This window comes from Macaca thibetana, chromosome 20 (assembly GCF_024542745.1).
Source record: "Macaca thibetana thibetana isolate TM-01 chromosome 20, ASM2454274v1, whole genome shotgun sequence".
NCBI lineage: Eukaryota > Metazoa > Chordata > Mammalia > Primates > Cercopithecidae > Macaca > Macaca thibetana.
Window position 1 is genome coordinate 48,016,515 of NC_065597.1, and position 27,898 is coordinate 48,044,412.

Consider the following 27,898-nt stretch of genomic DNA (forward strand, 5'->3'; position numbering starts at 1 on the left):
AATTAATTAATTCAAGTGAGTCTCATGCCTCAGCCTCCCGAGCAGCTGGGATTACAGGCCCCTGCCACCATGCCCGGCTAATTTTTGTAGTTTTAGTAGCGATGGGGTTTCGTCATGTTGGCCAGGCTGGTCTCAAACTCCTGACCTCAGGTGATCGACCTGCCTCCACCTCCATCTCCCAAAGTGCTGAGATTACAGACGTGAGCCACTGCGCCCGGCCCTGTTATGCCATTTTAAAGCCCAGGAAACTGAGGCACAGAAAAAGGTAAAAAGGTACGTGAGATCAAAAAGGATGGAGTTAGGATTTGAACCCAGGTCCAGGGCCCGTGATTTTCCCAGCACACCATCCAAAATGCCTGCCTGCCCTCACCAGGGAGCACACGCTTACATTCACGGTCTTGGACCCTGGGTTAGGGCCAGGAGGGCTGGGTGTGGGACGAGAACAGGGCCTCCAGTTCTTTCACTGGCTGGGGCAGGGTTTCTGAGTTCCCCATCAGAGCCCCTCCTCTGACTTTCAGGGGCCGGCTGAGGAATCTGCAGGCTTGGCAGAGGACAGGAGGCAGGCCTGGGGAGCCTGGGAAGGGCTGGCTGACAGTTCTATGGGCCCTCCCCTCCTCCACAGTCCCACCCCCAGCCTGAGGCCTCTGGGAGCCCTGGTCCTGAGCAGCCAATACACCAGCCCAGACGGCTACAAGTCACCATGGACGCTGAAGGTAAAGGGACACTCTCCCCGCGGTGTCCCTGCACCCATCCCCCCACTGCCTACCCCTGCCCCCATCCTGGCTTGTCTCAGCCCCTCATCACCTCTGGAGCCATCTCTCCTCTGGTCCTGCCATCGACTCCCTTACCTACCCCATGTCCCTGCAGCCTCGCTCAACCCCCAGAGGCCCCTTCTCACTCTTCTTTCTCTTGTGTTGAGTTCCCAAGGAGCTCTGGGGAAGGAAGGGGCTTAAGCCCTAGAAAAGGGGGGGCAGGGCGGCCTGGAGGAGGTGGCGTCTCCTGGGGGCAGTGGGGGCCGGAAGTGGGAGGCTGGATGGGGGAGCAGCGTGGACTTCTGCTCTCGCTGGTAGCTGGGGAGAAGCAGAGACAAAGTCCTGTCCCTTCTGTAGCCGGGTGGGGGAGGGGGCTTGAGTCCCGTGATTCCCTGCATGGAAGGAGCTATATGCAAACTGTTGGGGTAATCAGCCCAACCCCTGGCCATGGGTACCTGAAGTTCAGTGGCCACAAAGGAATAAGAAAAGACAAGTTAAGATTTAAAGCAGGTCCAGGGGGCCAGTTGCTAAAGTGAAGGCTGCAGAGCCCTGGTTGCCTGAAAATTTATTGAGTACAAGCTTTTGATTTAAGAAGCAGATGGTACGGGGTGAAACAGTGAAGGCGGGGGTGCATGCGTCATTTGGAAGATGTATAGCAGTGGTGGTTTATGTGAATTTCCTTTAAGCTCAAAGCATATGTCTAACTACTAAGATAATCTTTTTGTTGTTGTTGTTTGAGACGGAGTCTCGCTGTCTCCCAGGCTGGAGAGCAGTGGCGTGATCTCGGCTCACTGCAAGCTCCGCCTCCCGGGTTCACACCATTCTCCTGCTGGGAGATAGGCACCTGCCGCCATGCCCGGCTAATTTTTTGTATTTTTAGTAGAGATGGGGTTTCACCGTGTTAGCCAGGATGGTCTCAATCTCCTGACCTCGTGATCCACCCACCTCGGCCTCCCAAAGTGCTGAGATTAGGGGCGTGAGCCACCATGCCAGGCCAACTAAGATGATCTTGAACTTACCGGGCTGCAGCTGGTGGGAGTGGGTTTTACAAGGAACCAGGATGTCTGGTCACATTCCAAAGAGTCAAGGGAGTGTTTCAGCCCAGAGCATTCTATGGAACACCATAGGTGTCCTACACAGGGGTGGCTGACTAAACTGGCCCCCAATAAACCCTTCCACCAGCACAAACCCAGGGGGCCATGCTCTGCACTCAGAAGGCTCCACCAGGGATGGGGCTGTGCGACCGTGGGTGGGTCCCGGCTTCTCAGAGCCTCATTTTCTTCCATCTATAAAAGGACAATAATAGTTCCCTGCTCTGGTTGGGCACAGTGGCTCACGCCTGTAATCCCAGCACTTTGGGAAGCTGAGGCGGGTGGAGCACTTGAGGTCAGGAGTTTGAGACCAGCCTGGCCAACACGGAGAAACCCCGTCTCTACTAAAAGTACAAAAATTAGCCGAGTGTGGTGGTGTGCACCTGTAATCCCAGATACTTGGGAGGCTGAGGCAGGAGAATTGCTTGAACCCCAGTCGTGGAGGTTGCACAGAGATCGGGCCTCTGCACTCCAGCCTGCGTGACAGAGCGAGACTCCATCTCAAAAAAAGAAAAAAAAGAAAAAAAAGTTCCCTGATCACAAGGTTGTGGGGAGGACAGAGGATGGGAGGCACGGGTGCCTAGACCCTCCTCCACTTTTGGGGTGCCTGCTGGCACCATACACCCGGTCCCTCTGGCTCCACTGTGGAACCAGCTCTCGGGGGTCCCATGCAGGATGCATGCCAAACACATTCCAATCTCCATTGTGTCTTTTTCTTTTGTGACAATACCAACCTGGATGTGAATCCTGACTGCCACTCAGCAGCGGTGGAAACTGGTTTTCACCAGTTTCCACATCTGGAAGCCCCAGTTTCCACATCTGGACAATGGAGTTGGTGGCTCTGGTCTCACGGGGTTGTAATGAGGATTAAATACCTTAGCAGATGTCAAGGAGTCTCGACCTGATTCCTTCAGAGCCAGGATTCTTTACTGAGGGATCATGGATGGGCTCTGGGGGAGTTCATGAACCCCAGAATTTGCACGTGAAATTGCGTGTCTTTGTGAGAACACAGTTATGCATTTTTCTGGGAAGGAGATCCATAATTTTCATCAGATCCAGATTTTTTTTTTTTGAGACAGTCTCGCCCTGTCGTCCAGGCTAGATTGTAGTGGCATGATCTCTGCTCGCTGCAACCTTCACCTCCCAGGTTCAAGCGATTCTCCTGCCTCAGCCTCATGAGTAGCTGGGACTACAGGCATAAACCACCATGCCTGGCTAATTTTTGTATTTTTAATAGAGATGGGGCGTCACCATGTTGGCCAGGCTAGCAGATCCAGATTTTTTTTTTTTTTTTTTTGAGATGGAGTCTCACTCTGTCGCCAGGCTGGAGTGCAGTGGCGTGATCTTGGCTCACTGCAACGTTCGCCTCCCGGGTTCAAGTGATTCTCCTGCCTCAGCCTCACAAGTAGCTGCGACTACAGGTGCGTGCCGCCACACCCAGCTAATTTTTGTATTTTTAGTAGAAACGGTTTCACCATGTTGGCCAGGATGGTCTCGATCTCTTGACCTTGTGGTCCGCCTGCCTCGGCCTCCCAAAGTGCTGGGATTATAGGAGTGAGCCACTGCACCCGGCCCAGATTCTTAACAGAGTAAATGAAAACCTCAAAAAGTCAAGGATGGAAGCTGGGCACAGTGGCTCACGCTTGTAATCCCAGTGCTTTGGGAGGCTGAGGCAAGAGGATACCTTGAGGCAGGCCAGGAGTTTGAGACCAGCCTGGGTAACATAGTGAGATCCTGCCTCTAAAAAGAAAAGAACATGTCAGGGTTGCTCAGGGATGACATACCCACATTGTGGCTTTCCCACCATGTAATTCTTCTGTTGGGTTTTTGTTTTTTAGAGACAGAGTCTCACTCTGTGGCCCAGGCTGGAGTGCAGTGGCAGGATCACTGCAATCTAGAACTCCTGGGCTCAAGTGATCCTCCCGCCTCAGCCTCTTGAAATGCCAGGCTCAAACGATCCTCCTGCCTTGGCCTCCCAAAATGCTAGGATTATAGATATGAGCCACTGTGACTGGCCCACTGTGTAGTTTAGAAATGACCCTGGAGTCAAATGCCTGGGTCCCAGTCCCATTTCTGCCACCTGCTAGCTTTATGATCTTGGACAAGATGCTTAGCTTTGCTGTGCCTTGATTTCCTCATTGAAAAAGTGTGAGTGTGCCTTCCCATAGGATTGTGGTGAGGATTCAATGAGATGATATGTGTCTGCCACCTGACAGACAAAAATCACTTGGTGAGCCAGGCTCAGTGGCTCACGTCTGTAATCCTAGGACTTTGGGATGTCGAGGCAGGAGAATTGCTTGAACCTAGGAGTTCGAGACCAGCCTGGAAAACATGGTGAGACTCCATCTCTACAAAAAGATCCAAAAATAAGCCAGGCGTGGTGGCACATGCCTGTGGTCCTAGCTACTCGGGTGGCTGAGGTGGGAGGATCACCTGAGCCTGGGAGGTTGAGGCTGCTGTGAGCCATGCTTGTGCCACCACACTATAGCCTGGGTAACAGAATGAGACCCTGTATTTAAAAAAAAAAAAAAAATTGTCACTTGGCAATGGTTTTGCTATTGATTTTATTGGCTCCTCACATTTATCTCTCCGGCTCTGAGCCCTCCCCAGGCTCTAGTTCTGTTCTGTTTTGTTTTCTTTTGAGACGGAGTCTAGCTCTGTTGCCTAGGCTGGAGTACAGTGGCATAATCTCAGTCACTGCAACCTCTGCCTCCCAGGTTCAAGCAATTCTCCTGCCTCAGCCTCCTGTAGCTGAGATTGCAGGTGCACACCACCACACCCAGCTAATTTTTTTGTAGTTTTAGTAGAGACAGGGTTTCACCGTCTTGGCCAGGCTGGTCTCGAACTCCTGACCTCGTGATCCACCTGCCTTGGCCTCCCAAAATGTTGAATTACAGGCATGAGCCACCGTGCCTGGTTTCCAGTTCTGTTTTTAAAACCCCTGACTGTCCATTTCCACCTGACATCTCTCTGATGTGTCACATTCAAAATCCTCTCTTGCCACCAGCTTTTCCTTCTGACATCTCCATTTCTTTCTTTTTATTTTTCTTTTTAAGACAGAGTCTTACTCTGTTACCCAGGCTGGAGTGCAATGGCACAATCTTGGCTCACTGCAACCTCTGCTTCCCTGGTTCAAGTGATTTTCCTGCCTCAGCCTCCTAAGTACCTGGGATAACAGGCGCGTGCCACCATGCCTGGCTAATTTTTGTATTTTTAGTAGAGATAGGGTTTCACCATGTTGGCCAGGCTGGTCTCAAACTCCCGACCTCAAGTGATCTGCCCGCCTCGGCCTCCCAAAGTGCTGGGATTATAGGCGTGAGCCACAGCGCCCGGCCTGATGTCTCCATTTCTGTTCCTGCCTCACCAGCCTCCTACTCAGACTGGAAACCTCAAGGTCATCTTTGACCATTCACTCTCCCTTGTACCCCAGGATCCAAAGAGTCCTCACATACTCCTTGGACTTACCTTCATGGCATCGCCTGACCCTCTTCCTTTGTTTCCACACCTCCTCCCTCTGCGGGAGCAGCCTGTTTGAAGCCTCCTTCTCCTTGCTGCCTTCACGCACGTGATGACAGCTGATGCGGAACTCTGGGCTGGGCCAGGAGGGTTGGCACTGGGATCATGGACCCAGGAGGGAAGAGACAAGCCCGGGTATGGGGCAGAGGCTGGGAAGTGACGGGTGAGGCCAGTGGGCAGAGGCAGAGTGGTCCACCAGGGGCCAGGTGTGGGCAGCAGGGTCAGTCCCATCATCTTATGGGTATGGAGTCCAGGTGGCCTCTTCCTACACTTCACCCTAGCTCACAGCAGCTTTCCATCTTGTATCCATCAAGAACTCCAGACACAGTTTAAATGTTTAAATTTCAAAGTTGGCTGGCCGTGGTGGTTCACACCTGTAATCCCAACACTTTGGGAGGCCAAGGTGGGCGGATTACTTGAGGTCAGGAGTTCAAGACCAGCCTGGCCAACATGGTGAAACCCTGTCTCTACTAAAAATACAAAAATTAGCCGGGCATGGTGGTGGACGCCTATAGTCCCAGTTACTCAAGAGGCTGAGGCAGGAGAATCACTTGAACCCCAGAGGCAGAGGTTGCAGTGAGCCAAGATTATGTCATTGCACTCCAGCCTGGGCAACAGAGCAAGACTCCATCTCAAAAAACTAAAATAAGGCCGGGCGCGGTGGCTCAAGCCTGTAATCCCAGCACTTTGGGAGGCCGAGGCGGGCGGATCACGAGGTCAGGAGATCGAGACCATCCTGGCTAACACGGTGAAACCCCGTCTCTACTAAAAATACAAAAAACTAGCCGGGCGCGGTGGCAGGCGCCTATAGTCCCAGCTATTCGGGAGGCTGAGGCAGGAGAATGGCGTAAACCCGGGAGGCGGAGCTTGCAGTGAGCTGAGATCCGGCCACTGCACTCCAGCCTGGGTGACAGAGCAAGACTCCGTCTCAAAAAAAAAAAAAAACAAACAAAAAAAAAAACTAAAATAAAATAAACAAATAAACTTCAAAGTTTTTTTTTTTTTTTTTTTTTTTCCCAAAGAGACAAGGTCCTTCTCTGTTGCCCAGGCTGGAGTGCAGTGGCAAGATCATAGCTCACTGCAGCCTCCAACTCCTGGGCTCAAGAGATCCTCCTGCCTCAGCCTCCTGAGTAGCTGGGACTAACAGGGGTGCCCCCACGATGCCCAGCTATTTTTAAAAAATTCTTTGTAGAGATGGGGTCTTTCTATGTTGCCCAGGCTGGTCTTGAACTCCTGGGCTCAAGCAATCCTCCTGACTTGGCCTTCTGAAGCACTGGGATTACAGACGCGAGCCACTGGACCAGCTCAGTTCATTTTGATCGTGTGACTTCTGATAGAAATTTTGTAGTGACTTCCCATGGCCTAGTGAGAGAAGCCTAACTCTTCCTCTCAACCACGGCCTGCTCATTCTGGCCCCATCCTATGACGCGGCCTTCTTTCCCCATGCCCAAGACTGGGCACCGTCACCTGCATATACCCTGTGCCTCTGCTGCCTGACCTGTGCTCTCTCTATTCTCTCTGCCTGGCGAGCCGTCCTCTCCTGTCAATTCCAGCCCATTCTCAGAACCAGGCTTTCTGGCTTCTCTTATCCATACTCAGACTCTGTGGCTCATTCTACCATATGTGTGCAGGGCGGTCACATTTGGCCATATTTGGAGGTCACTTCTCTTCTCCGGGGAGTGAACGGAGGGGAAAAGGACATTTATCCAGGACCTGAGGTGCTGACCAGCCTCTGTCTCCACCTGGTGTTTGCCAAATGAGTCAACAAATGAACAGATGGAAGAACAGAGCCCCCAGAGTCAGACCCCTGGGTTGAGGCTTCTGGCCAGGCACTGACTCAGGCGCTTTATGTGAATTGCCTCTTTTGGTCTTCCCAGCAGCCCTGGAATTTCCATGTGAAACTGACACTCTGCCGGGCGCGGTGGCTCAAGCCTGTAATTCCAGCACTTTGGGAGGCCGAGACGGGCGGATCACGAGGTCAGGAGATCGAGACCATCCTGGTTAACACGGTGAAACCCCGTCTCTACTAAAAAAGATACAAAAATATAGCCGGGCGAGGTGGCGGGCGCCTGTAGTCCCAGCTACTCGGGAGGCTGAGGCAGGAGAATGGCGTGAACCCGGGAGGCGGAGCTTGCAGTGAGCTGAGATCCGGCCACTGCACTCCAGCCTGGGCGACAGAGCAAGACTCCGTCTCAAAAAAAAAAAAGAAACAAACAAAAAAAAGAAACTGACACTCAGGCAGGTTAGCGCCTTGCTGGAGTCACCCAGCCTGTAGGTTAGGTGTAGCATAGAAACACGATAAAGAGCTGAGCATGATGGCATGCATCTGTGGTCCCAGCTGCTTGGGAGGCTGATGCAGGAGGATCGTTTGAGTCCAAGAGGTTGAGGCTGCAGTGAGCTGTGATTGCACCACTGCATTCCAGCCTGGGCGACAGAACGAGACCTTGTCTCTAAAAACAAAACAAAAACAAAAAACAGTAAACAACAACAACAACAAAAAATCAGTAAACAATCCAGAATAGAACAGCAACAGTGCCAGAGGGGGGAAAATCTTTATCTATTATGCCAGAGTTTTCAGTAATCTGTATCTTTACATGATTTGAAAAGAGAGAAGATGGCAAATAATATCCCAAGATACCCTGATCCCCTCTGAGCAGAGATCCAATTTTTTTTTTCTTTGAGATGAAGTCTTGCTCTGTCACCTAGGCTCAACTCACTGCAACCTCCGCCTCCTGGGTTCAAGCAGTTCTCCTGCCTCAGCCTCCCAAATAGCTGGGATTACAGGTGCCCGCTACCACACCTGGCTAATTTTTGTATTTTTAGTAGAGACAGAGTTTCACTATGTTGGTCAGGCTGGTCTCAAGCTCCTGATCTCAAGCGATCTGCCCACCTTGGCCTCCCAAAGTGCTGGGATTACAGGCATGAGCCACTGTGCCCAGCCTTAAATATGCCAATTTTATTAGAGTTTTATTAACTCTGGACAACCCATTAAGAAGGGATCGCCTTGAGGGATCAAGGTTACATCCCACAGAATAAAACTCTAATCTCTGAAGTCCAGGCATCTTGGGAGACCTTTTACATGTCCAGCCACAAGGCTAGGAGGCCGCTGGACAGGGAGGGTGCAGCTGCCTCCTCCATGCACAGGGCAGCCTGCCTAGCATTTCTCTGATGGGCCAACTCTCTCCTTGCCAGCTGTAAAAGCGGCTTCCCCTCTCTGAAGTGCCTTTCAGTAACAGCTGCTAATTAGGGGAGCCCCGTATTTTCAAAGCTCCCCACAGGAATTCCTCTTGTTGGAAATGCATGAGAGAGTCAGGGCCTTAAAAAAAAAAACACCCAGATGTGTTTATTTATTTTTCACAAATAGAACATGGAATGTGTAACTGTTCCCCTCTCTATTAGACAGTCAGAAAGACTGAGCTCCAAGAAGGGGGAAAGAGGGGAACCCCTGCACATGGAAGCAGCTTTGAGGTTCTTTTTTTTTTTTTTTTTTTTTGAGACAGAGTCTCACTCTGTTGCCCAGGCTAGAGTGCAGTGGTGCGATCCGGGCTCACTGTAGCCTCAACCTCCTAGACTCAAGTGATCCTTCTGCCTCAGCCTCCCAAGAGTAGCTGGGACTACAACTACATGCCGTCATGCCTGGCTAATCTTTTAAATTTTAATTTTATGTATTTGATTATTCCTTTTTTAGACTGCATCTCCCTCTGTTGCCCAAACTGGAGTGCAGTGGCACAATCACGATTTGCTGCAGCATCAACCTTCTGGGCTCTAACAATCCTCCCGCCTCAGCCTCCTGAGTAGGTGGTACCACAGGTGCATGCCACCACGCCCGGCTAATATATATATAATACATATATATATATATAAAATACATATATATATAAAATACATATATATATATAATACATATATATATATATATATATTTTTTTTTAGATAAGGATCTTGTCATGTTTGCCAGGCTGGTGTTCAACTCCTGGGCTCAAGTGATCCTCCTGCTTCAGCCTCCCAAAGTGCTAGGACTGCAGGCATGAGCCCCCATGTCTGGCCTCAGGAGCTATGATGTTCTTTTTCTTTTTTTTTTTTTTTGAGATGGAGTCTCGCTCTGTTGCCCAGGCTGCGTGTACCACCATGCCTGGCTAATTTTTGTGTTTTTCTGTAGAGATGGGGTTTCATCATTTTGGCCAGGCTGGTCTCGAACTTCTGACCTCAAGTGATCACCCACCTCGCCCTCCCAAAGTGCTGAGATTACAGGCATGAGCCACCGTGCCCCGCCAGCAGCTGTGATGTTCTACAGTACCCAGCTATGGAAAGGGAGGACCTGGGCTCATACTTACCATTGTTTAGCTGCATCATTTTCTAGCTCTATTCTTTAGATAATTCCTCTTTATGTTTCTGAGCCATGGTTCTCCACCTATATTTTTAATTTATTTTTATTTTATTTTATTTTTTGAGATGGAGTCTTGCTCTGTCGCCCATGCTGGAGTGCAATGGCGTGATCTCGGCTCACTGGAACTTCTACCTCCTAGGTTCAAGGAATTCTCCTACCTCAGCCTCCTGAGTAGCTGGGATTACAGGCGTGCGCCACTGCGCCTGGCCAGATTTTTGTTTGTTTGTTTGTATTTTTAGTAGAGATGGGGTTTTACCATGTTGGCCAGGCTGGTCTCGAACTCCTGACCTCAAGTGATCCACCCGCCTCGACCTCCCAAAGTGCTGGGATTACAAGCGTGAGCCACCATGCCCGGTCTTGGTTTTCCACATATAAATACAAACGGCATCCACCTTGAGGCCCTGTAGGTGAGGTTTGGGAGGAGGTATGAGAAGCGCCAGGCACGCAGTAGGCACCAATGCATGGTAGCTATTATTTTCTTCCTGTGGCTCAGAAGCTCTCAATTCTTGTACAAATCAGAATTATTTTGCCATATTTCAGACCAATTATATCAGAATCTCTAGGGATGGGGCCTGGAGCTCCCCCATATGATTCCATTGTGCAGCAGAGGTTGAGAACCACTGCCCTACCCAATGGTGTTATGATTTATAATAAGAAATATGTATTTTACTCTTTATCCTTGGTTCCTGGCATAGAGCTCCTGGAATTCTTGGAATTTCCTGAACAATAGAGGGGCAAGGAGAATCCTTTGTTCTGATATTTGATCTTTGTTTTTTTGTTGTTGTTGCTGTTGTTGTTATTGTTGTTGAGACAGAGTTTTGCTCTTGTTGCCCAGGCTGGAGTGCAGTGGCGTGATCTCGGCTCACCACAACCTCCGCCTCCCAGGTTCAAGCAATTCTCCTGCCTCAGCCTCCCGAGTAGCTGGGATTACAGGCATGCACTATCATGCCTGGCTAATTTTGTATTTTTAGTAGAGACAGGCTTTCTCCAAGTTGAGGCTGCTCTTGAACTCCTGACCTCAGGTGATCCACCCGCCTTGGCCTCCTAAAGTGCTGGGATTACAGGTGTGAGCCACCGTGCCCGGCTGTTGTTGGCTTTTTTAAATTGAGACAGGATCTCACTTTGCTATCCAGGCTGGGGTGCAGTGGTGTGATCACGGCTCTCTGCAGTCTCAAACTCCTGGGCTCAAGGGATCCTCCCACATCAGCCTCCTGAGTAGCTGGGACTACAGGTGTGTGCCACCGTACCCCGCTAATTTTTCTGTAGATAAGGGGTTTTGTTATGTTGCTCAGGCTGGTCTTGAATTGCTGTGCTCAAGTGTTCTGCCTGCCTCGGCCTCCCAAAGTGCTGGGATTACTGCCGTCAGCCACCATGATGCCTAATTTTTGAAATTTATGTAGTTGGCTGGGCGCGGTGGCTCACGCCTGTAATCCCAACACTTTGGGAGGCCAAGGGGGGAGGGTCACCTGAGGTCAGGAGTCTGAGACCACCCTGGCCAACATGGTGAAACCCCGTCTCTACTAAAGGTACAAAAATTAGCCGAGCGTGGTGGCGGGCGCTTGTAATCCCTACTTGGGAGGCTAAGGCAGGAGAATCACTTGAACCTGGGAGGCGGAGGTTGCAGTGAGCTGAGACTGCGCCATTGCACTCCAGCCTGGGCAACAAGAACAAAAACTCCATCTCAAAAAATAAAATAAAACAAAATAAAATGTACATAGTGATAGAGTCTTGCCATGTTGCCAGGCTGGTCTTGAACTCCTGGCCTCAAGCGGCTCCCTCTCCCCAGCCTCCCAAAGTGCTGGGATACAGATGTAAGCCACCACACTGGGCCTAATACTTGATCTTTGACCCAAGTTCCTGATAGAGCTCCTAATCTCTTGGAATTTCTGGCTGATCAGAGGGTCTTTTGTTCCAATGAGGTGATTCTTGGTGGGCTTCTGGAAGGGGGCCAGTCACCAGAGATACTACTGCAATGATTAGAAGTTTGGAACCCTCAGCAGTATCCTTCATCTTCTGGGAAGGGGAGAGGGGCTAGAGATTGATTTAACTATCATGCCTGTGACATGACACCTCCATAGAAATCCCTGAAATAAGATGTTAGGAGAGCTCCTGTGTTATAGGACAGATAAAGGTGCCAGGAGGAGGGTGGTACCCAGGAGAGGGCATGGAAGCCCCTTCCCCCATACCCTGCCCTATGCATTTCTTCCAGCTGGCTGTTCATTTGTGTCATTTGACAATGCCTTTGTAAGCCAGGTGTGGCAGCACACCTATAGTCCCAGTTACTCAGGAGGCTGAGGCAGGAGGATCACTTGAGCCCAGGAGCTCAAGAGTGCTCCTGTAGTGTGCTATCCTCGAGCCTGTGAATATCCACTGCACTCCAGCTGGGCAACACAGAAAGACACTGTCCAAAAAGCAAAACAAGCTGGGCGCGGTGGCTCACGCCTGTAATCTCAACACTTCGGGAGGCAGAGGCGGGTGGATCACTTGAGGTCAGGAGTTCGAGACCAGACTAGCCAACGTGGTGAAGCCCCATTGCTACTAAAAATACAAAAATTAGCTAGGTGTGGTGGCGTGTGCTTGTAATCCCAGCTACTCGGGAGACTGAGGCAGGAGAATCGCTTGAACCTGGGTAGCAGAGGTTGCAGTGAGCTGAGATAGCGCCACTGCACTCCGGCTTGGGCAACAGAGTGAGACTCCGTCTCAAAAATAAATAAATAAATAAAAAACAAAACAATACGAAACAAACAAAAAAAAAGTGTTGTAATACACCAGCAATAGTAAGTAAACTGTTTTCCTGGAATCACTGCTTTAGTAAAGATCAAATACAAGCAGGAGTCATGGGAATGTCTGATTTGTAGCCAAGTCACACAGCAGTTGTGGGTAGCCTGGGAATCTCTTACTACTTGAGGCTGATGTCTGAAGTGGGGGACAGTCTTGTGGGACTGAGTCCTTTTGCTATGAAGTCTGCACTAACTCTGGTTATGGTCACAGTTGAAGTGAATTGTAGGACACGCAGCTACTGTTGGAGAATTGGTTGATGTGGGAAAAGAAATGCCACACCACTGGTCGCAGAAGCGTTCTGTGTTGAGTGAATATACAGAAAAGAAACACTGTTGGTTTTTAAATCTACATTACCCTAAAATAACGTTCCATGACCCAGTCTCAAGTGGGGACCCTCTCTCTCCTTTCCTTATTTTTCTCACTTTTTATTATAGAGAATTTCAAACATACACGAAAGTAGATAGAAAAGCATGGTGAACCCCCACGAAACCACCACCAACCTCAAAAAGCATCAATGTGCGGCTAGCCCAGTCTCACCCTCCCTCCCTCTACCTTCCAGTATTATCTTAAAGCAAACCAGTTCTCGAACTCTTTGTTTGTTTGTTTGTTTGTAGACAGAGTCTCGCTCTGTCACCCAGGCTGGAGTGCAGTGGCACAATCTTGGCTCACTGCAACCTCAATTCAAGTGATTCTTTCACCTCAGCCTCCCCAGTAGCTGGGATTATAGGCCCACACCACCACACCCGGCTAATTTTTGTATTTTTTTAGTAGATTTTTCACCATGTATATTTTTCACAATGTATATTTTTCACCATGTTGGCCAGGCTGGTCTCGATCTCCTGACCTCAGGTGATCCACCCCACCTTGGCCTCCCAAAGTGCTGGGATTACAGGTGTGAGCCACTGCGCCCAGCCTCTTTTGTTTTTTAGATGGGGTCCTGTTCTGTCGCCCAGGCTGGTTGGTGTGCAGTAACATGATCATAGCTCACTGTTTGTAGCCTCCAACTTCTGGGCTCAAGTGATCCTCCTGCCTCAGCCTGTGGAGTAGCTGGGACTACAGGCGTGTGCCACCACACCTGGCTAATTTAAATTTTTTTTTTTTTTTTTTAGAGATGGGGTCTTGCTGTGTTGACCAGGCTGGTCTCAAACTCCCAGCCTCAAGCGATCCTCCTACCTCAGCCTCCCAAAGTGTTGGGATTACAGCCATGAGCCGCTGTGCCTGGCTCAAATCTTTTCATATGTGAACATCTCAGCGTGTTTTTCTTCTTCTTTTTTTTTTTTTTTTTTTGAGATAGAGTTTCGCTCTTGTCGCCCAGACTGGAATGCAATGGCGTGATCTTGGCTCACTGCAACCTCTGCCTCCTAGGTTCAAGCGATTCTCCTGCCTCACTTTCCCAAGTAGCTGGAATTACAGGTGCCCACCACCATGTCCAGCTAATTTCTTTCCTTTTTTTTTTTTTTTTTTTTTTAGTAGAGATGGGATTTTGCCATGTTGGCCAGGGTGGTCTTGAACTCCTCACCTCAGGTGATCCACCTGCCTTGGCCTCCCAAAGTGCTGGGATTACAGGCGTGAGTCACTGTGCCCAGCCTCAGCATGTTTTTTTCCTAAAAGATAAAGACTTTTTCTTTTTACTACAACCACAATACTGTTGTCAAAACTAAACTCTAAAAATTTCCGTGGTGTTATCAAACATTCAGTCAATGTCCAGATTCCAGTGGTTTCATAAATAGCCTAATTTGCTTTTGGTTTGTTTGAATTAGGATCTAAGTAGAATCTATACTTTGTGATTGGTTAGTATATGTTTTAAGAGTCTTTGAAACTTTCTTTATTTTTTCGATTAAAAAATGTTTAATTTAGAGATACTTTTTGTCTGGCCAAGACTACCTCAGCCTTCTTTTGCCTCCCAATCTGTCTCCAGTTGGTGGCTGAAGTGACCTTTCTGGAGTAAAACTATAATCTCTTTTAAAATTCTGTGATGGGTCAGGCATGGTGGATCACACTTGTAATCCCAGCACTTTGGGAGGTCGAAGTGGGAGGACTGCTTGAGCCCAGGAGTTCAAGACCAGCTTGGGCAACATAGCGAGATCCCCCCATCTCTACTTAAAAATAATAAAATAAAATGAAAAAAAATTTTTTTTGAGATGGAGTTTCGCTCTTGTTGCCTAGGCTGGAATACAATGGTGGGATCTCAGCTCACTGCAACCTCCGCCTCCCGGGTTCAACCGATTCTCCTGCCTCAGCCTCCTGAGTAGTTGGGATTACAGACATGTGTCACCATGCCCGGCTAATTTTGTATTTTTAGTAGAGACGGGGTTTCACCATGTTGGTCAGGCTGGACTCGAACTCCTGACCTCAGGTGATCAGCCCACCTCGGCCTCCCAAAGTGCTGGGATTACAGGCATGAGTCACTGTGTCTGGCCAATAAAATGAAATTTTATGATGGCTTCTGCGATCTGGCAAATTCCTCAGCTAAATAGTTTAGTTTTTTCTCCCTGTGGCCTCCTCTCCCACCATGTCACCTGTGAATCTCATGCTGCCCCCACCCCACCACTGTCTGTGGGTGAACAGATCAGTTTTCTCAGCCCCAACTGTCGGCCCCACCCCACACCTCTGCCTGGCAAACATCCTCAGAGACACCTAGTCATTTATTCTGTGAGTCCACCACACTTGAGAAACGTTTCATTTCTTAGCGAACACGCCTACCCTGTGCTAGACAGTGTTCCTAAGGGCTTTCAAGTATAAAGTCTTTTGTTTTTTGTTTCTGAGACAGAGTCTCGCTCTGTCGCCCAGGCTGGAGTGCAGTGGCACAATCTTGGCTCACTGCAACCTCCACCTCCCAAGTTCAAGCAATTTTCTGCCTCAGCCTCCCTAGTAGCTGGGATTACAGGCGCCTAATTTTTTTTTTTTTTTTGTATTTTTAGTAGAGATGGGGTTTCACCATTTTGGCCAGGCTGGTCTTGAACTCCTGACCTCGTGATCTACCCACCTTGGCCTCCCAAAGTGCTGAGATTGCAGGCATGAGCCACTGCCCCGGCCACTTTCTTGTTTTTATAACAGCACGAGGAGGTCATTATTGTCATCCCTGTCACAGATGAGGAGCCCAAGGCCCCCTAGGGTTGAATCTCTGGTCCACAATCACTTAGTGACAAGTGGCAGAGCCAGGGCTGGACCTGAGGTGTGCGGTCCCAGAGCCTGGGCTCTGATTCACTGTGCTATGCGACCTCTCTGATAGGTAAGTATCCTAGCTCGCATACTATGAAGCTAAACAATATAAAATTGCCAGTATTTGGCCATTTTGACCAATAAAAGCAGCAATGGTTGTATGGTTCAGTATGCGAAGCACTTGAATATAGTAGAAAACTCAATGGCCAGACATAGTCTTTGCCCATCGAGAGGAAACAGCTGTAGACTGTGATAATGGGGGAAGAACAGGAAGCAGAGAGGGACCAGGATCTAATATGGGGAATGGGGTGTCTGTGAGGCCCCTGCTGAGGAAGTGATGTTTAAGGGAAGACCTGCAAGTGGAATAAGAACTGAAGGGGGAGATTGGGGACAAGGGAAGGGACTTCCAGGCCGAGGTACAGTCCTGCAACAGCATAGGCTAAGGCCTGACAGGTAAGAGAAAGAGCTGCCCACGCTGTTGCCTTCATGCCTAGCAATTATTAACACCCCGCACAGTGCAGGTGCTGATGAGGATGTGTCAGAGAATCAGTGAAAAATGGAAAGAAGTTGCCAGGTGTGGAGGCTCATGTCTGTTAATCCCAGCACTCTGGGAGGCCAGGGCGGGAGGAAGACAAGGCCAGGAGTTGGAGGCTGGGCATGGTGGCTCACGCCTATAATCCCAGCACTTTGGGAGGCCGAGGTGGGTGGATCACTTGAAGCCAGGAGCTCAAGACCAGCCTGGCCAATATGGTGAAATGCTATCTGTACTAAAATACGAAAATTGGCCATGCATGGTGGCACGTGCCTGTAATCCCAGCTACTCAGGAGGCTGAGGCAGGAGAACCCAGGAGGCGGAGGCTGCAGTGAGTCTACAGTTACTGCCAAAGCTCAGGGCTCCATCCCTTTTCCATCGCATGCCACTGCACTCCAGCCTGGGCAGCAAAGTGAGACTCTGTCTCTAGAATAAGAAAAAGAAAAAAATGTTTAAAAGGCCAGGAGTTTGAGACCCTGTCTCTACAAAAAAAAAAAAAAAAAAAAAAAAATTACCTTGGCATCGTGGAGCAGGTACTCAGGAGGCTGAGGTGAGACGACCACATGAGCCCAGGCTGCAGTGAGCCATGATTGTACCACTGCACTCCACTCTGTCTCAAAAAGAAAGAAAAAAGTCAAGAGAACTGGAACTGAAACCGTGAAAGGTCAGTTTTCAGCAGGAGAGTGATCAAAGAAAACCAGAACTAGACAGTTGTTAAAATAACTAAAACATATTGCATTCCAGACTATTACTACAGGGGAAGAGTGACCTTAGATCAGAACTGGGCTGAACTCTGAGTACACCATGGGGGTTATAGCCAACGAGCAGAGTGGGGGACAGTGGATGGGACATTACCACGAGAAAGCACTGGGGGCTGGGGGGATTCCGGCAAGAACAACCTAAAGGGATTCTTGCTGAAGGCAGGCCAAGGTGGTCAGACAGTGCCTGGGGGAGGGTGGAGAATGAGGACCCCCATCAGGGTTCAAGGGGCAATCAGATGTGGAGGATGAAGGACTGGCTAAGCTGACTTAGCAGGATTCTTGTTAAAATTGGACAATGCAGAGGTAAACACAGAAGTCCAAGGCCTAACTGGAAAAGAGCTGAGGGAACCTGAGTGAGGTTTGGCTATAAACAGAACCTCTCCGAGTGACCCCATCAAACTTACTTTATTTATTTATTTATTTATTTATTTAAGACAGAGTCTCACTCTGTCGTCCAGGCTGGAGTACGGTGGCGCTATTTCGGCTCACTGCAAACTCTGCCTCCCAGGTTCAAGCAGTTCTCGTGCCTCGGCCTCCCGAGGAGCTGGGATGACAGGCATCTGCCACCACACCCAGCTAATTTTTGTGTTTTCAGTAGGGACAGGGTTTTGCCATGTTGGACAGGCTGGTCTGGAACTCCTGACCTCAGGCTAATTTTTTGTTTGTTTTTATTCTTTTTTTTTTTTTTTTTCTTTGAGATTGAGTTTCACTCTTGTTGGCCAGGCTGGAGTGCAATGGTGCAATCTCAGTTCACCGCAACCTCTGCCTCCTGGGTTCAAGCGATTCTCCTGTCTCAGCCTCCCGAGTAGCTGGGATCACAGGCACATGCCACCATGCCCAGCTGATTTTTGAATTTTTAGTAGAGACGGGGTTTCGTCATATTGGTCAGGCTGATCTAAAACTCCTGACCTCAGGTGATCCGCCTGCCTCAGTCTCCCAAAGTGCTGGAATTACAGGTGTGAGCCACTGCACCCAGCCTTTTTGTTTGTTTTTAAATTTAACTTTTTTTTTTGAGACCAAATCTCACTCTGTCACCCAGGATGGATTGCAATGGCGCAATCTCAGCTCACTGCAACCTCTGCCTCCTGAGTTCAAGCGATTCTCCTGCCTCAGTCTCCCAAGTAGCTGGGATTACAGGTGCCTGCCACCATGGCTAGTTAATTTTTGTGTTTTTAGTAGAGACGGGGTTTTGCCATGTTGGACAGGCTGGTCTTGAACTCCTGACCTTAGGTGATCAACCCACCTTGGCCTCCCAAAGTGCTGGGATTACAGGCGTGAGCCACCATGCCCAGCCTTAAATTTAACTTTTAAGTTCAGGGGTATACATGTGCAGGTTTATTACATAGGTAAACTTATGTCATGGGGGTTGTACACATTATTTAGTCACCCAGGTATTAAGTGTAGTACCCATTAGTTATTTTTCCTGATCCTTTCCCTCCTCCAAACTTCCACCCTCTGATAGGCCCCAGTATGTGTTGTTCCCCTCTATGTGTCCATGTGTTCTCATCATTTAGCTCCCACTTATAAGTGAGAACATGTGATATTTGGTTTTCTGTTCCTGCATTTGTTTGCTAAGGATAATGGCCTCCAGCTCCATCCGTGTCCCTGCAAAGAACGTGATCTCATTCTTTTCTATGGCTGCATAGTATTCCATGGTGTATGTGTACCACACTTTCTTTATCCAGTCTACCACTGATGGGCATTTAGGTTGAATCACATCTTTCCTATGGTGAATAGTGCTGTGATGTGTCTTTATAACAGAATGGTTTACTTTGGGTATATACCCAGTAATGGGATTGCTGGGTCGAATGGTATTTCTGGTTTTTGGTCTTTGAGAAATTGCTGCACTGTCCTCCACTATGGTTTAACTAATTTACACTCCCACCAACAGTGTATAAGTGTTCCTTTTTCTCTGTGACCTCACCAGATCTCAGTGGTCAACTCCTCCCACTCCCCAGGTAACACTGATTTGCTCTGTGCCTACAGTTTTGCCTTTCCCAGGATGCTGCATGAATGGGATCATACGGCCTTTTGGATCTGGCTCCTTTTAGTTAGAATGATACATTTGAGACAGGTCCCTATTGTTGTGTGTATCAGTAGTAGGTTTCTTCTTTTTTTGAGATGGATTATCACTCTGTCATCCAGGCTGGAGTGCAGTGGCATGATCTCAGCTCACTGCAACCTCTGCCTCCCTGATTCAAGAGATTATCCCGCCTCAGCTTCCCGAGTAGCTGGGATTACAGGTGCGTGCCACCATGCCTGGCTAGTTTTTGTATTTTCATAGAGATGGGTTTTCCCCATGTTGACCAGGCTGGTCTTGAACTCCTGACCTTGTGATCTGCCCACCTTGGCCTCACAAAGCGCCAGAATTACAGGCGTGAACCATGGTGCCCAGCCTGCATCACAGGTTGTTTCCCCAATACTTACCAGTTGCAGAATTCAAATTCACTTTTAAAAAATCAGCCTGAAAAAAAGAAAAAAAAAAATCAGGCTGGCCAGGCGTGGTGGCTCACGCCTGTAATCCCAGCACTTTGGGAGGCCGAGGCGGGCAGATCACCTGAGGTCAGGAGTTTGGGACCAGCCTGGCCAAAATGGTAAAACGCTGTCTCTACTAAAAATACAAAAATCAGCCTGGCGTGGTGGTGGGCGCCTGTAATCCCAGCTATTTGGGAGGCTGAGGCAGAAGAATCGCTGGAATCCGGGGGATGGAGGTTGCAGTGAGCCGAGATCACACCACTTCACTCCAGCCTGGGCAAAAATGTGAAACTCTGGATCAAAAAAAAAAAAAAAAAAAAAAAAAAAAAAAATCAAGATTGGCACAGTGGCGCACTCCTGTAATCCCAGGACTTTGAGAGGCTGAGGTGCAAGGATTGCTTGAGCCTGGGAGTTCAAGACCAGCCTGGGGAATATAGTGAGACCCCTATCTCTACAACAAAACATATACAAAAATTAGCCGGGCATGGTTGCTGTGCACCTGTAGTCCCATTTCCTCGGGAAGCTGAGGCGAGAGGATTGCTTAAGCCTGGGCAGTTGAGGCTGCAGTGAGTCGTGATCGCGCCACTGCACTGCACCTGGTTTGAATGGAGTGGGAGTGGGGGATTAGGCTCTCACTCCCTGCCGTTTGCTCCCAGGCCTTTTCCGTAGCTGGATGTGACCAACAGAGACAGCGCCCAGCCTCAGTACAGCTGGCTCTTAGTGGAGGAGCAGGAGCCATCTGGGGCAGATGTGGGAGAGAACGTGGCGAAGGAGAGCCCGGTGCAGTCAAGGAGGCTTGTGGCTCGGAGGGGAGGTGGGGTGAGTGGAGACTCAGCAGCTTGGCTCTGGGGAAGTAGACAAGAGAGGGCCTGCTTCGTAGAGCAGACCAAGCCAGGATGTCTGGCCTTCACTTCTACTTGGAGCAAAAGTGTGCTGTGTGCTCGTGTATGTGCGTGTGCATGCACGTGTGTGCGCGCTAAGTCAAACACCCTCGCTGGCTCTGTCTCCCTCAAGGGGAAGCCAAGTCCACGGATGGTGAAGGCCCATGAGGCTGCAGGTCTTCACCCCGCAGATAGATGGCGCTGTTGCACCGCGCCTGGGTTTGCCTCTGCCCACAGTCATGCAGGGCCCATCACGGGCTATGCCTAGGGCGTAAGGGACCTTCCCCACGTCCACCATCCTTATTTAAAAAAAAAAAAAAAAGTGTGGGTATATAGTAGGTGTATATATTTATGGGGTGCATTTTTTTTTTTTTTTTTGAGACGGAGTCTTGCTCTGTCGCCCAGGCTGGAGTGCAGTGGTGGGATCTCAGCTCACTGCAAGCTCCGCCTCCTGGGTTTACGCCATTCTTCTGCCTCAGCCTCCCGAGTAGCTGGGACTACAGGCGCCAGCCACCTCGCCCGGCTAGTTTTTTGTATTTTTTTAGTAGAGACGGGGTTTCACTGTGTTACCAGGATGGTCACGATCTCTTGACCTCGTGATCCGCCTGTCTCGGCCTCCCAAAGTGCTGGGATTATAGGCTTGAGCCACCGCGCCTGGCCGGGTGCATACTGATAAAGCATGCAATGCATGGTAATAACATCATGGGCCAGGCACGGTGGCTCACACCGAGACTGCACCTCTGCAGTCGCCAGGCCACTGCAGGCACCACAGTGGCGACAGAGCGAGACTCTGTCTCAAATAAATAAATAAATAAATAAAAATCAGGTTAGGCTGGGCACAGTGGCTCACACCTGTAATCCCAGCACTTTGGGAGGCGGAGGCAGGCGAATCACAAGGTCAGGAGTCCGAGACCAGCCTGGCCAACATGGTGAAACCCGGTCTCTACTAAAAATACAAATTTTATCTGGGTGTGGTGGCAGGCGCCTGTAACCCCAGCCACTCGGGAGGCCGAGGTAGGAGAATCGCTTGAATACAGAAGGCTGAGGTTGAAGCCAGCCGAGATCACTCCATTGCACTCCAGCTGGGCAACAAGAGTGAGATTCTGTCAAAAAAAAAAAAAAAAAAAAAAAATTACATCATGGAGAATGGGGTGTCCATCCCCTTAAGCATTTATCCTTTCTGTTATAATCCAATTGCATTCTTTTAGTTATTTTGAAATGTACAGTTATTGTTGACTATAGTTACCCTGTTGTGCTAGCAAATAGTAGGTCTTATTCATTCTTTCTATTTTTTTTTTTTGGTACCCGTAACATTCCCCACCTTCCCATCATCATCCTTTTTTTTTTTTTGAGACAGAGTCTTGCTCTGTCACCCCAGGCTGGAGTGCAGTGGCACGATCTCAGCTCATTTCAATCTCTGCCTCCTGTGTTCAAGTGATTCTCCTGCTTCAGCCTCCCCAGTGGCTAGGGTTACAGGCATGCCCCACTACACTCGGCTAATTTTTTTTCAGGTTTTTGCCATGTTGGCCAGGCTGGTCTTGAACTCCTGACCTCAGGTGATCCACCTGCCTCAGCCTCCCAAAGTGTTGGGATTACAAGCATGAGCCACTGTGCCCAGCCCCATCATCCTCATTTTATTTATTTTTCATTTTTATTATTATTATTTTTTAGATAGAGTCTTGCTCTGTCACCCAGGCTGGATTGCAGTGGTGTGACCTTGGCTCACTGCAACCTCCGCTTTCCAGGTTCAAGCAATTCTCTTGCCTCAGCCTCCCGAGTAGCTGAGATTGCAGGCGCCTGCCACCACGCCTGGCTAATTTTTGTATTTTTAGTAGAGACAGGGTTTTACCATTTTGGCCAGGCTGGTCTCAAACTCCTGACCTTGGGTGATCCGCTCGCCATGGCCTCCCAAAGTGCTGGGATTACAGGTGTGAGCCACCGCTCCTGGCCAGACTGATTTTTTTAAAAAGTGAATTTGAATGCTGCAACTCGTGAGTACTGGATAAACAAACTATGATGGGATTATAGGTGCCCACCCCCACGCCTGGCTAATTTTTGTATTTTTAGTAGAGACTATGTTGGCCAGGTGGGTCTCGAACTCCTGACCTCAAGTGGTCTGCCTGCCTCGGCTTCCCAAAGTGTTGGAATTACAGGCATGAGCCACCACACCTGACCAGAAGTTTAAATTTTTTTTTTTTTTTTTTTGAGACGGGGTCTTGCTCTGTCACCTCGGCTGGAGTGCAGTGGCACAGTCTCTGCTCACTGCAAGCTCTGCCTCCCAGGTTCACACCATTCTCCTACCTCAGCCCCCTGAGTAGCTGGGACTATAGGCACCCACCACCATGCCTGGCTAATTTTTTTGTATTTTTAGTAGAGACGGGGTTTCACCATGTTAGCCAGGATGGTCTTGATCTCCTGACCTCGTGATCCGCCCGCCTCGGCCTCCCAAAGTGCTGGGATTACAGGCGTGAGCCACTGCGCCCGGCCCAGAAGTTTAAATTTAACTAGGTGCCCAGTGACCTCGTCCAGCCCACAGCACTCCCCAGTCCTCACCCCCACAACCCCCCTTCCCCCCACACCCCCTTTCCTCACTGCAGCCCCTCCACTGGAACCCCTAGATCTTGAGGCTGATGGGCCAGTGCCCAGTTTCACTGGTTGTTAAATATTTTGACAATGATCCCTGACAGCAGGAGAGACAGCCAAACTCAACAGCTGTTCTCTGTTTCCCTCCAGGCCTGGCACTGCTGCTGCCGCCCGTCACCCTGGCAGCCCTGGTGGACAGCTGGCTCCGAGAGGACTGCCCAGGGCTCAACTACGCAGCCTTGGTCAGCGGGGCAGGCCCCTCGCAGGCGGTGCTGTGGGCCAAATCCCCTGGGGTACTGGCAGGGCGGCCTTTTTTCGATGCCATCTTTACCCAACTCAACTGCCAAGTCTCCTGGTTCCTCCCTGAGGGATCGAAGCTGGTGCCGGTGGCCAGAGTGGCTGAGGTCCGGGGCCCTGCCCACAGCCTGCTGCTGGGGGAACGGGTGGCCCTCAACACGCTGGCCCGCTGCAGTGGCATTGCCAGTGCTGCCACCGCTGCAGTGGAGGCTGCCAGGGGGGCCGGCTGGACTGGGCACGTGGCCGGCACGAGGAAGACCACACCAGGCTTCCGGCTGGTGGAGAAGTACGGGCTCCTGGTGGGCGGGGCCGCCTCACACCGCTACGACCTGGGAGGACTGGTGATGGTGAAGGACAACCATGTGATGGCCGCCGGTGATGTGGAGAAGGTGCTGGTCCTGCCTGTCCCTGGTCCAACCTCACCCTCAGCACACCCCTCCCCAGAGCCTCCAGCCATGACCTGGTGAACAGCCATGGCCTGGAGTCAGCAACACAAGACTCTTCCCACCTCAGCTCCTCCATCTGAGCTGGGCTCAGTTGAGCTCATCCTGCTAAGCTAAATGGGGAGCTGGGCTTGCTTTTCTTTTTCTGGAGATGGGGCCTCAGTCTCTCCAGTAGCTGGATATACAGGAATGCTCCACCCCACTGGCTAATTTTTGCTTTTTCTTTTTTGAGATGGAGTCTCACTGTTTCACCCAGGCTGGAGTGAAGTGACACAATCTTGGCTCACTGCAACCTCCACCTCCCGGGTTCAAGCAATTCTCCTGCCTCAGCCTCCCCAGTAGCTGGGATTACAGGCGCCCGCCACCACGCCTGGCTAATTTTTGTATTTTTTTGTAGAGACAGAATTTCACCATGTTGGCCAGGCGTGTCTCAAACTCCTGACCTCAGGTGATCCACCTGCCTTGGCCTCCCAAAGTGCTGGGATTACAGGCGTGAGCCACTGTGCCTAGCTGCCCTTTTTTTTTTTTTTTTTTTTTTTTTAAGAGATGGGGTCTTACTGTGTTGCCCAGGCTGGTCTCAAACTTCAGGACCCAAGAGATCCTCCCACCTTGACCTCCCAAAGTGCTGGGATTATAGGTATAAGCCACCGCACCTGGTTTTGGAATTGATTTTTTATCTTTGTTCTGCTGCTGCGTGGTGTAATGTTCAAGAACAAAGGACAACCCGAGGGAAGCCAGTGTCACTGGCACCACAGCCTTGAGCCCATCTCTCTAGCCCTCTGCACCTAATTTCCCATCTGTGAAATGTCCTTAAAGACCCTTTCTAATTTTAATATTCTGAGTCAAATTGAACTCAGGTCCAAATGCCAAATATTGCTGATATTCATCCGCTTTTTGACCCACAAAAGTGGTCATTTTAGTCTACAATAAAACATCCTGGCTCAGTGGCTCATGCCTGTAATCCCAGCACTTTGGGAGGCCCAGGTGGGGGGATTACTTGAGGCCAGGAGTTTGAGACCAGACTGGGCCATATAGCAAGATTGTGTCTCTACAAAAAATGAAAAATTTAGCCATGTTTGTGGGCAAGCCCCTGTAGTCCCAGCCACTCGGTGGCTCATGCCTGTAATCCCAGCACTTTGGGAGGCTGAGGCGGGCAGATCACGAGGTCATGAGTTAGAGACCATCCTGGCCACCATGGTGAAACCTCGTCTCTACTAAAAATAACAAAAATTAGCTGGGTGTCGTGGACGCACCTGTAGTCCCAGCTACTCGGAAGGCTGAGGTGGGAGAATCACTTGATCCCAGGAGGTGGAGGCTGCTGTGAGCTATGATTGCACCACTGCACTCCAGCCTGGGCGACAGAATGAGACCCTGTCTCAAAAACAAAACAAAACAAAACAAAACAAAACAAATCCAACCCAACGTCTGGTTTCCTTATTAACCCCAAACTCATGGTCCATCCGGAGCTTTTCAAATGCCAGTCCTGGCTCCCTGGGCCCCAGCTTCAGTGCTGGGCCCTATCCTCACCCTCGCCCTCCCGGCTCCCTGCGCCCCAGCGCCAGGCACTGGGCCCAGTCCTCACCCTTGTCCTCCCGGCTGCCCAGCAGGCGGTGCGGGCGGCCCGGCAGGCAGCCGACTTCGCTCTGAAGGTGGAGGTGGAATGCAGCAGCCTGCAGGAGGCCGTGCAGGCGGCTGAGGCGGGTGCCGACCTTGTCCTGCTGGACAACTTCAAGCCGAAGGTGAGGTGGGCTCTGCCTCCGGGGAGGGGTCTGTGGTGGGCTCTCACCTCCCCTCCGCTTGTGTCCCGCAGGAGCTGCACCCCACGGCTGCCGCGCTGAAGGCCCAGTTCCCAAGTGTGGCGGTGGAAGCCAGCGGGGGCATCACCCTGGACAACCTCCCTCAGTTCTGCGGGCCGCACATAGACGTCATCTCCATGGGGATGCTGACCCAGGCGGCCCCAGCCCTTGATTTCTCCCTCAAGCTGTTTGCCAAAGAGGCGGCTCCAGTGCCCAAAATCCACTGGTCCTAAACCGGAAGAGGATGACACCAGCCATGGACCCTCCGGATCACACATCTCTCTCTTTTTTTTTTTTTTTTTTGAGACGGAGTCTCGCTCTGTCGCTCAGGCTGGAGTGCAGTGGCGCGATCTCGGCTCACTGCAAGCTCCGCCTCCCGGGTTCACGCCATTCTTCTGCCTCAGCCTCCGGAGTAGCTGGGACTACAGGCGTCCACCACCACGCCCGGCTAATTTTTTGTATTTTCGGTAGAGACGGGGTTTCATCGTGTTAGCCAGGAAGGTGTCGATCTCCTGACCTCGTGATCCGCCCGCCTCGGCCTCCCAAAGTGCTGGGATTATAGGCGTAAGCCACCACGCCCGGCCCTGGTCACACATCTTTAGGGTCAGTGGCCAATGGGGCACACTTGGCATTAGCTTGAGCCCAACTCTAGCTCTGCCACCTGCTGCTCCTGTGACCCGGCAGGGCTGACTTCACCTCTGCTCATCTCAGTTTCCTAATCTGTAAAATGGGTCTAATAAAGGATCAACCACATGGGGTTCTGTGGTGATATGAGCACATAGTGAGGGGTCAGTAAATGTCAGAAGTTACCTGGGACAACCAGGCACTATGGCTCATGCTTGTAATCCCAGCGCTTTGGGAGGCTGAGGTGGGCAGATCACTTGAGGTCAGGAGTTTGAGACCAGCCTGGCCAACATGGTGAAACCCCATCTCTACCAAAAATAGAAAAATTAGCTGGGTGTGGTGGCATGTGCCTGTAATCCCAGCTACTTAGGAAGCTGAGGCAGGAGAATCGCTTGAACGCAGGAGGTGGAGGTTGCAGTGAGCTGATGGTGCCACTGCACTCCAGCCTGGGTGATAGAGTAACACTCTGTCTCCAAAAAAGAAAGAGAGAGAGAGAGAGAGGGAGGGAGAGAGGGAAAGGAAGGTTGGAAAGAAAGGAAGAAAGGCAGGCAAAAGCCCCCGACAGACCATCCTGCACCCTTCATGCACCCAACCTGAACCAAACACCAGCATGACCCGGCTCTGAATGCACAGCAGACGGAGGTTCGCTGGGCAGAGATGCTGGGCTGACCCGGATGCTGCCTTTGGTGATACCCTAAACAAAAGGGGCCAGTCCCACAGTAAGGAAGGAGACCACTACTCCTCCTGCTGCCCTCCTCCCCCAACCTTGCCTAGTTTACAAGACAGGAGGAAAGAAAGAAAGCAAAATGTTAGAAAAAAAAAAAAAACAGAAGTAAGATAAATAGCCAGAAGACCCTGGCGCCACCACCCGGCCCTGGTAGTTAAAAAAAAGTAACAATAATAATATCAACCCCTGACTTAAACTACTTGTGTTATCTGTAAATTCCAGACGTTGTAGGAAAAAGCATTCCAAAACTTTCTGTTCTGTTAACTGATGCGTGTAGCCCCCAGTCACACTCCCCACACTTGCTCAAAATATCATGACCCTTTCACGTGGACCCCTTAGAGTTGTAAACCTTTAAAAAGGCCAAGTATTTCTTTTTCAGGGAGCTTGGTTATTAAGACGCAAGTCTGCCAATGTTCCCAGCCGAGTAAACCTCTTCCTTCTTTAATCTGGTGCCTGATAAGTTTTGTCTGCAGCTCATCCTGCTACAACAGGACACAGCCCAGAGGTGCCACCTGTGGCTGCCCCGTTCCCTCTGATCCCAGCTCCACCCTGCCTGCTCCCGTCCTTCCTCCTGGGGAAACATGGACACGCTCAGGTGAACCCCAGCTTCTCATGCCTGAACTGGGGAAACTGAAGCCCCATGGGACCAGGGGCACCACTGGGCATCAAGGGAGGAAAGTTGAGCCCAGGGGTGATCTGGGAACCGGAAGGGAAAACGTGGGATCCAGGCAGGCATTGGGGCCTGATAGAGCAGAATTGAGGAGTGGGTCCCAGGAGCTGCGAACTCAGTGCCTCCAGGACCCTTTTGGATAAAATAAATGGGTAGAACTGGAATAAAACAAAGTGGGCGTGAGCTGTGGCCAACTGGAAAATGCTCGTTGCAACCACAGCATTCCATTAAAAAAGCAAAAGGAACCTGCCTGGCTGAGTCTTAAGCTCCCCCTGAACCCAGAAATGGGTTAGCCTTCCAGGAACCTCCGGATCTGAGAGCTGGGGAGGGCACTCCATTACTGGGGGAAGAAGGAATGGATCTTGGGCACTCGAGGGCAACACACGCCCTCCTTGCAGGGAAATGGATTTCCAGGCAGGG

General features: G+C 50.4%; 2 protein-coding genes across 3 annotated transcripts in view; one reads left to right on the plus strand and one right to left on the minus strand.

Moving 5' to 3' along the window:
* ZNF48 (zinc finger protein 48) overlaps nt 1–27,898 on the minus strand; it is a 240,731-nt gene that overhangs the window by 105,257 nt on the left and 107,576 nt on the right. The gene's annotated exons all lie outside the window — the stretch shown is intronic.
* On the plus strand, nt 545–27,253 carry QPRT (quinolinate phosphoribosyltransferase). 2 transcript variants are annotated; one of them, XM_050773547.1, is made up of 4 exons: nt 545–713; nt 23,072–23,607; nt 25,269–25,400; nt 25,472–27,253. In XM_050773547.1, the coding sequence occupies exons 1-4, from the start codon at nt 701–703 to the stop codon at nt 25,688–25,690; spliced, it is 900 nt and encodes a 299-aa protein (XP_050629504.1). In that variant the 5' UTR covers nt 545–700; the 3' UTR covers nt 25,691–27,253. The 2 variants fall into 2 exon arrangements, with proteins under 2 accessions (XP_050629504.1, XP_050629505.1); XM_050773548.1 differs by lacking the exon at nt 23,072–23,607 and having other exon boundaries at nt 585–713.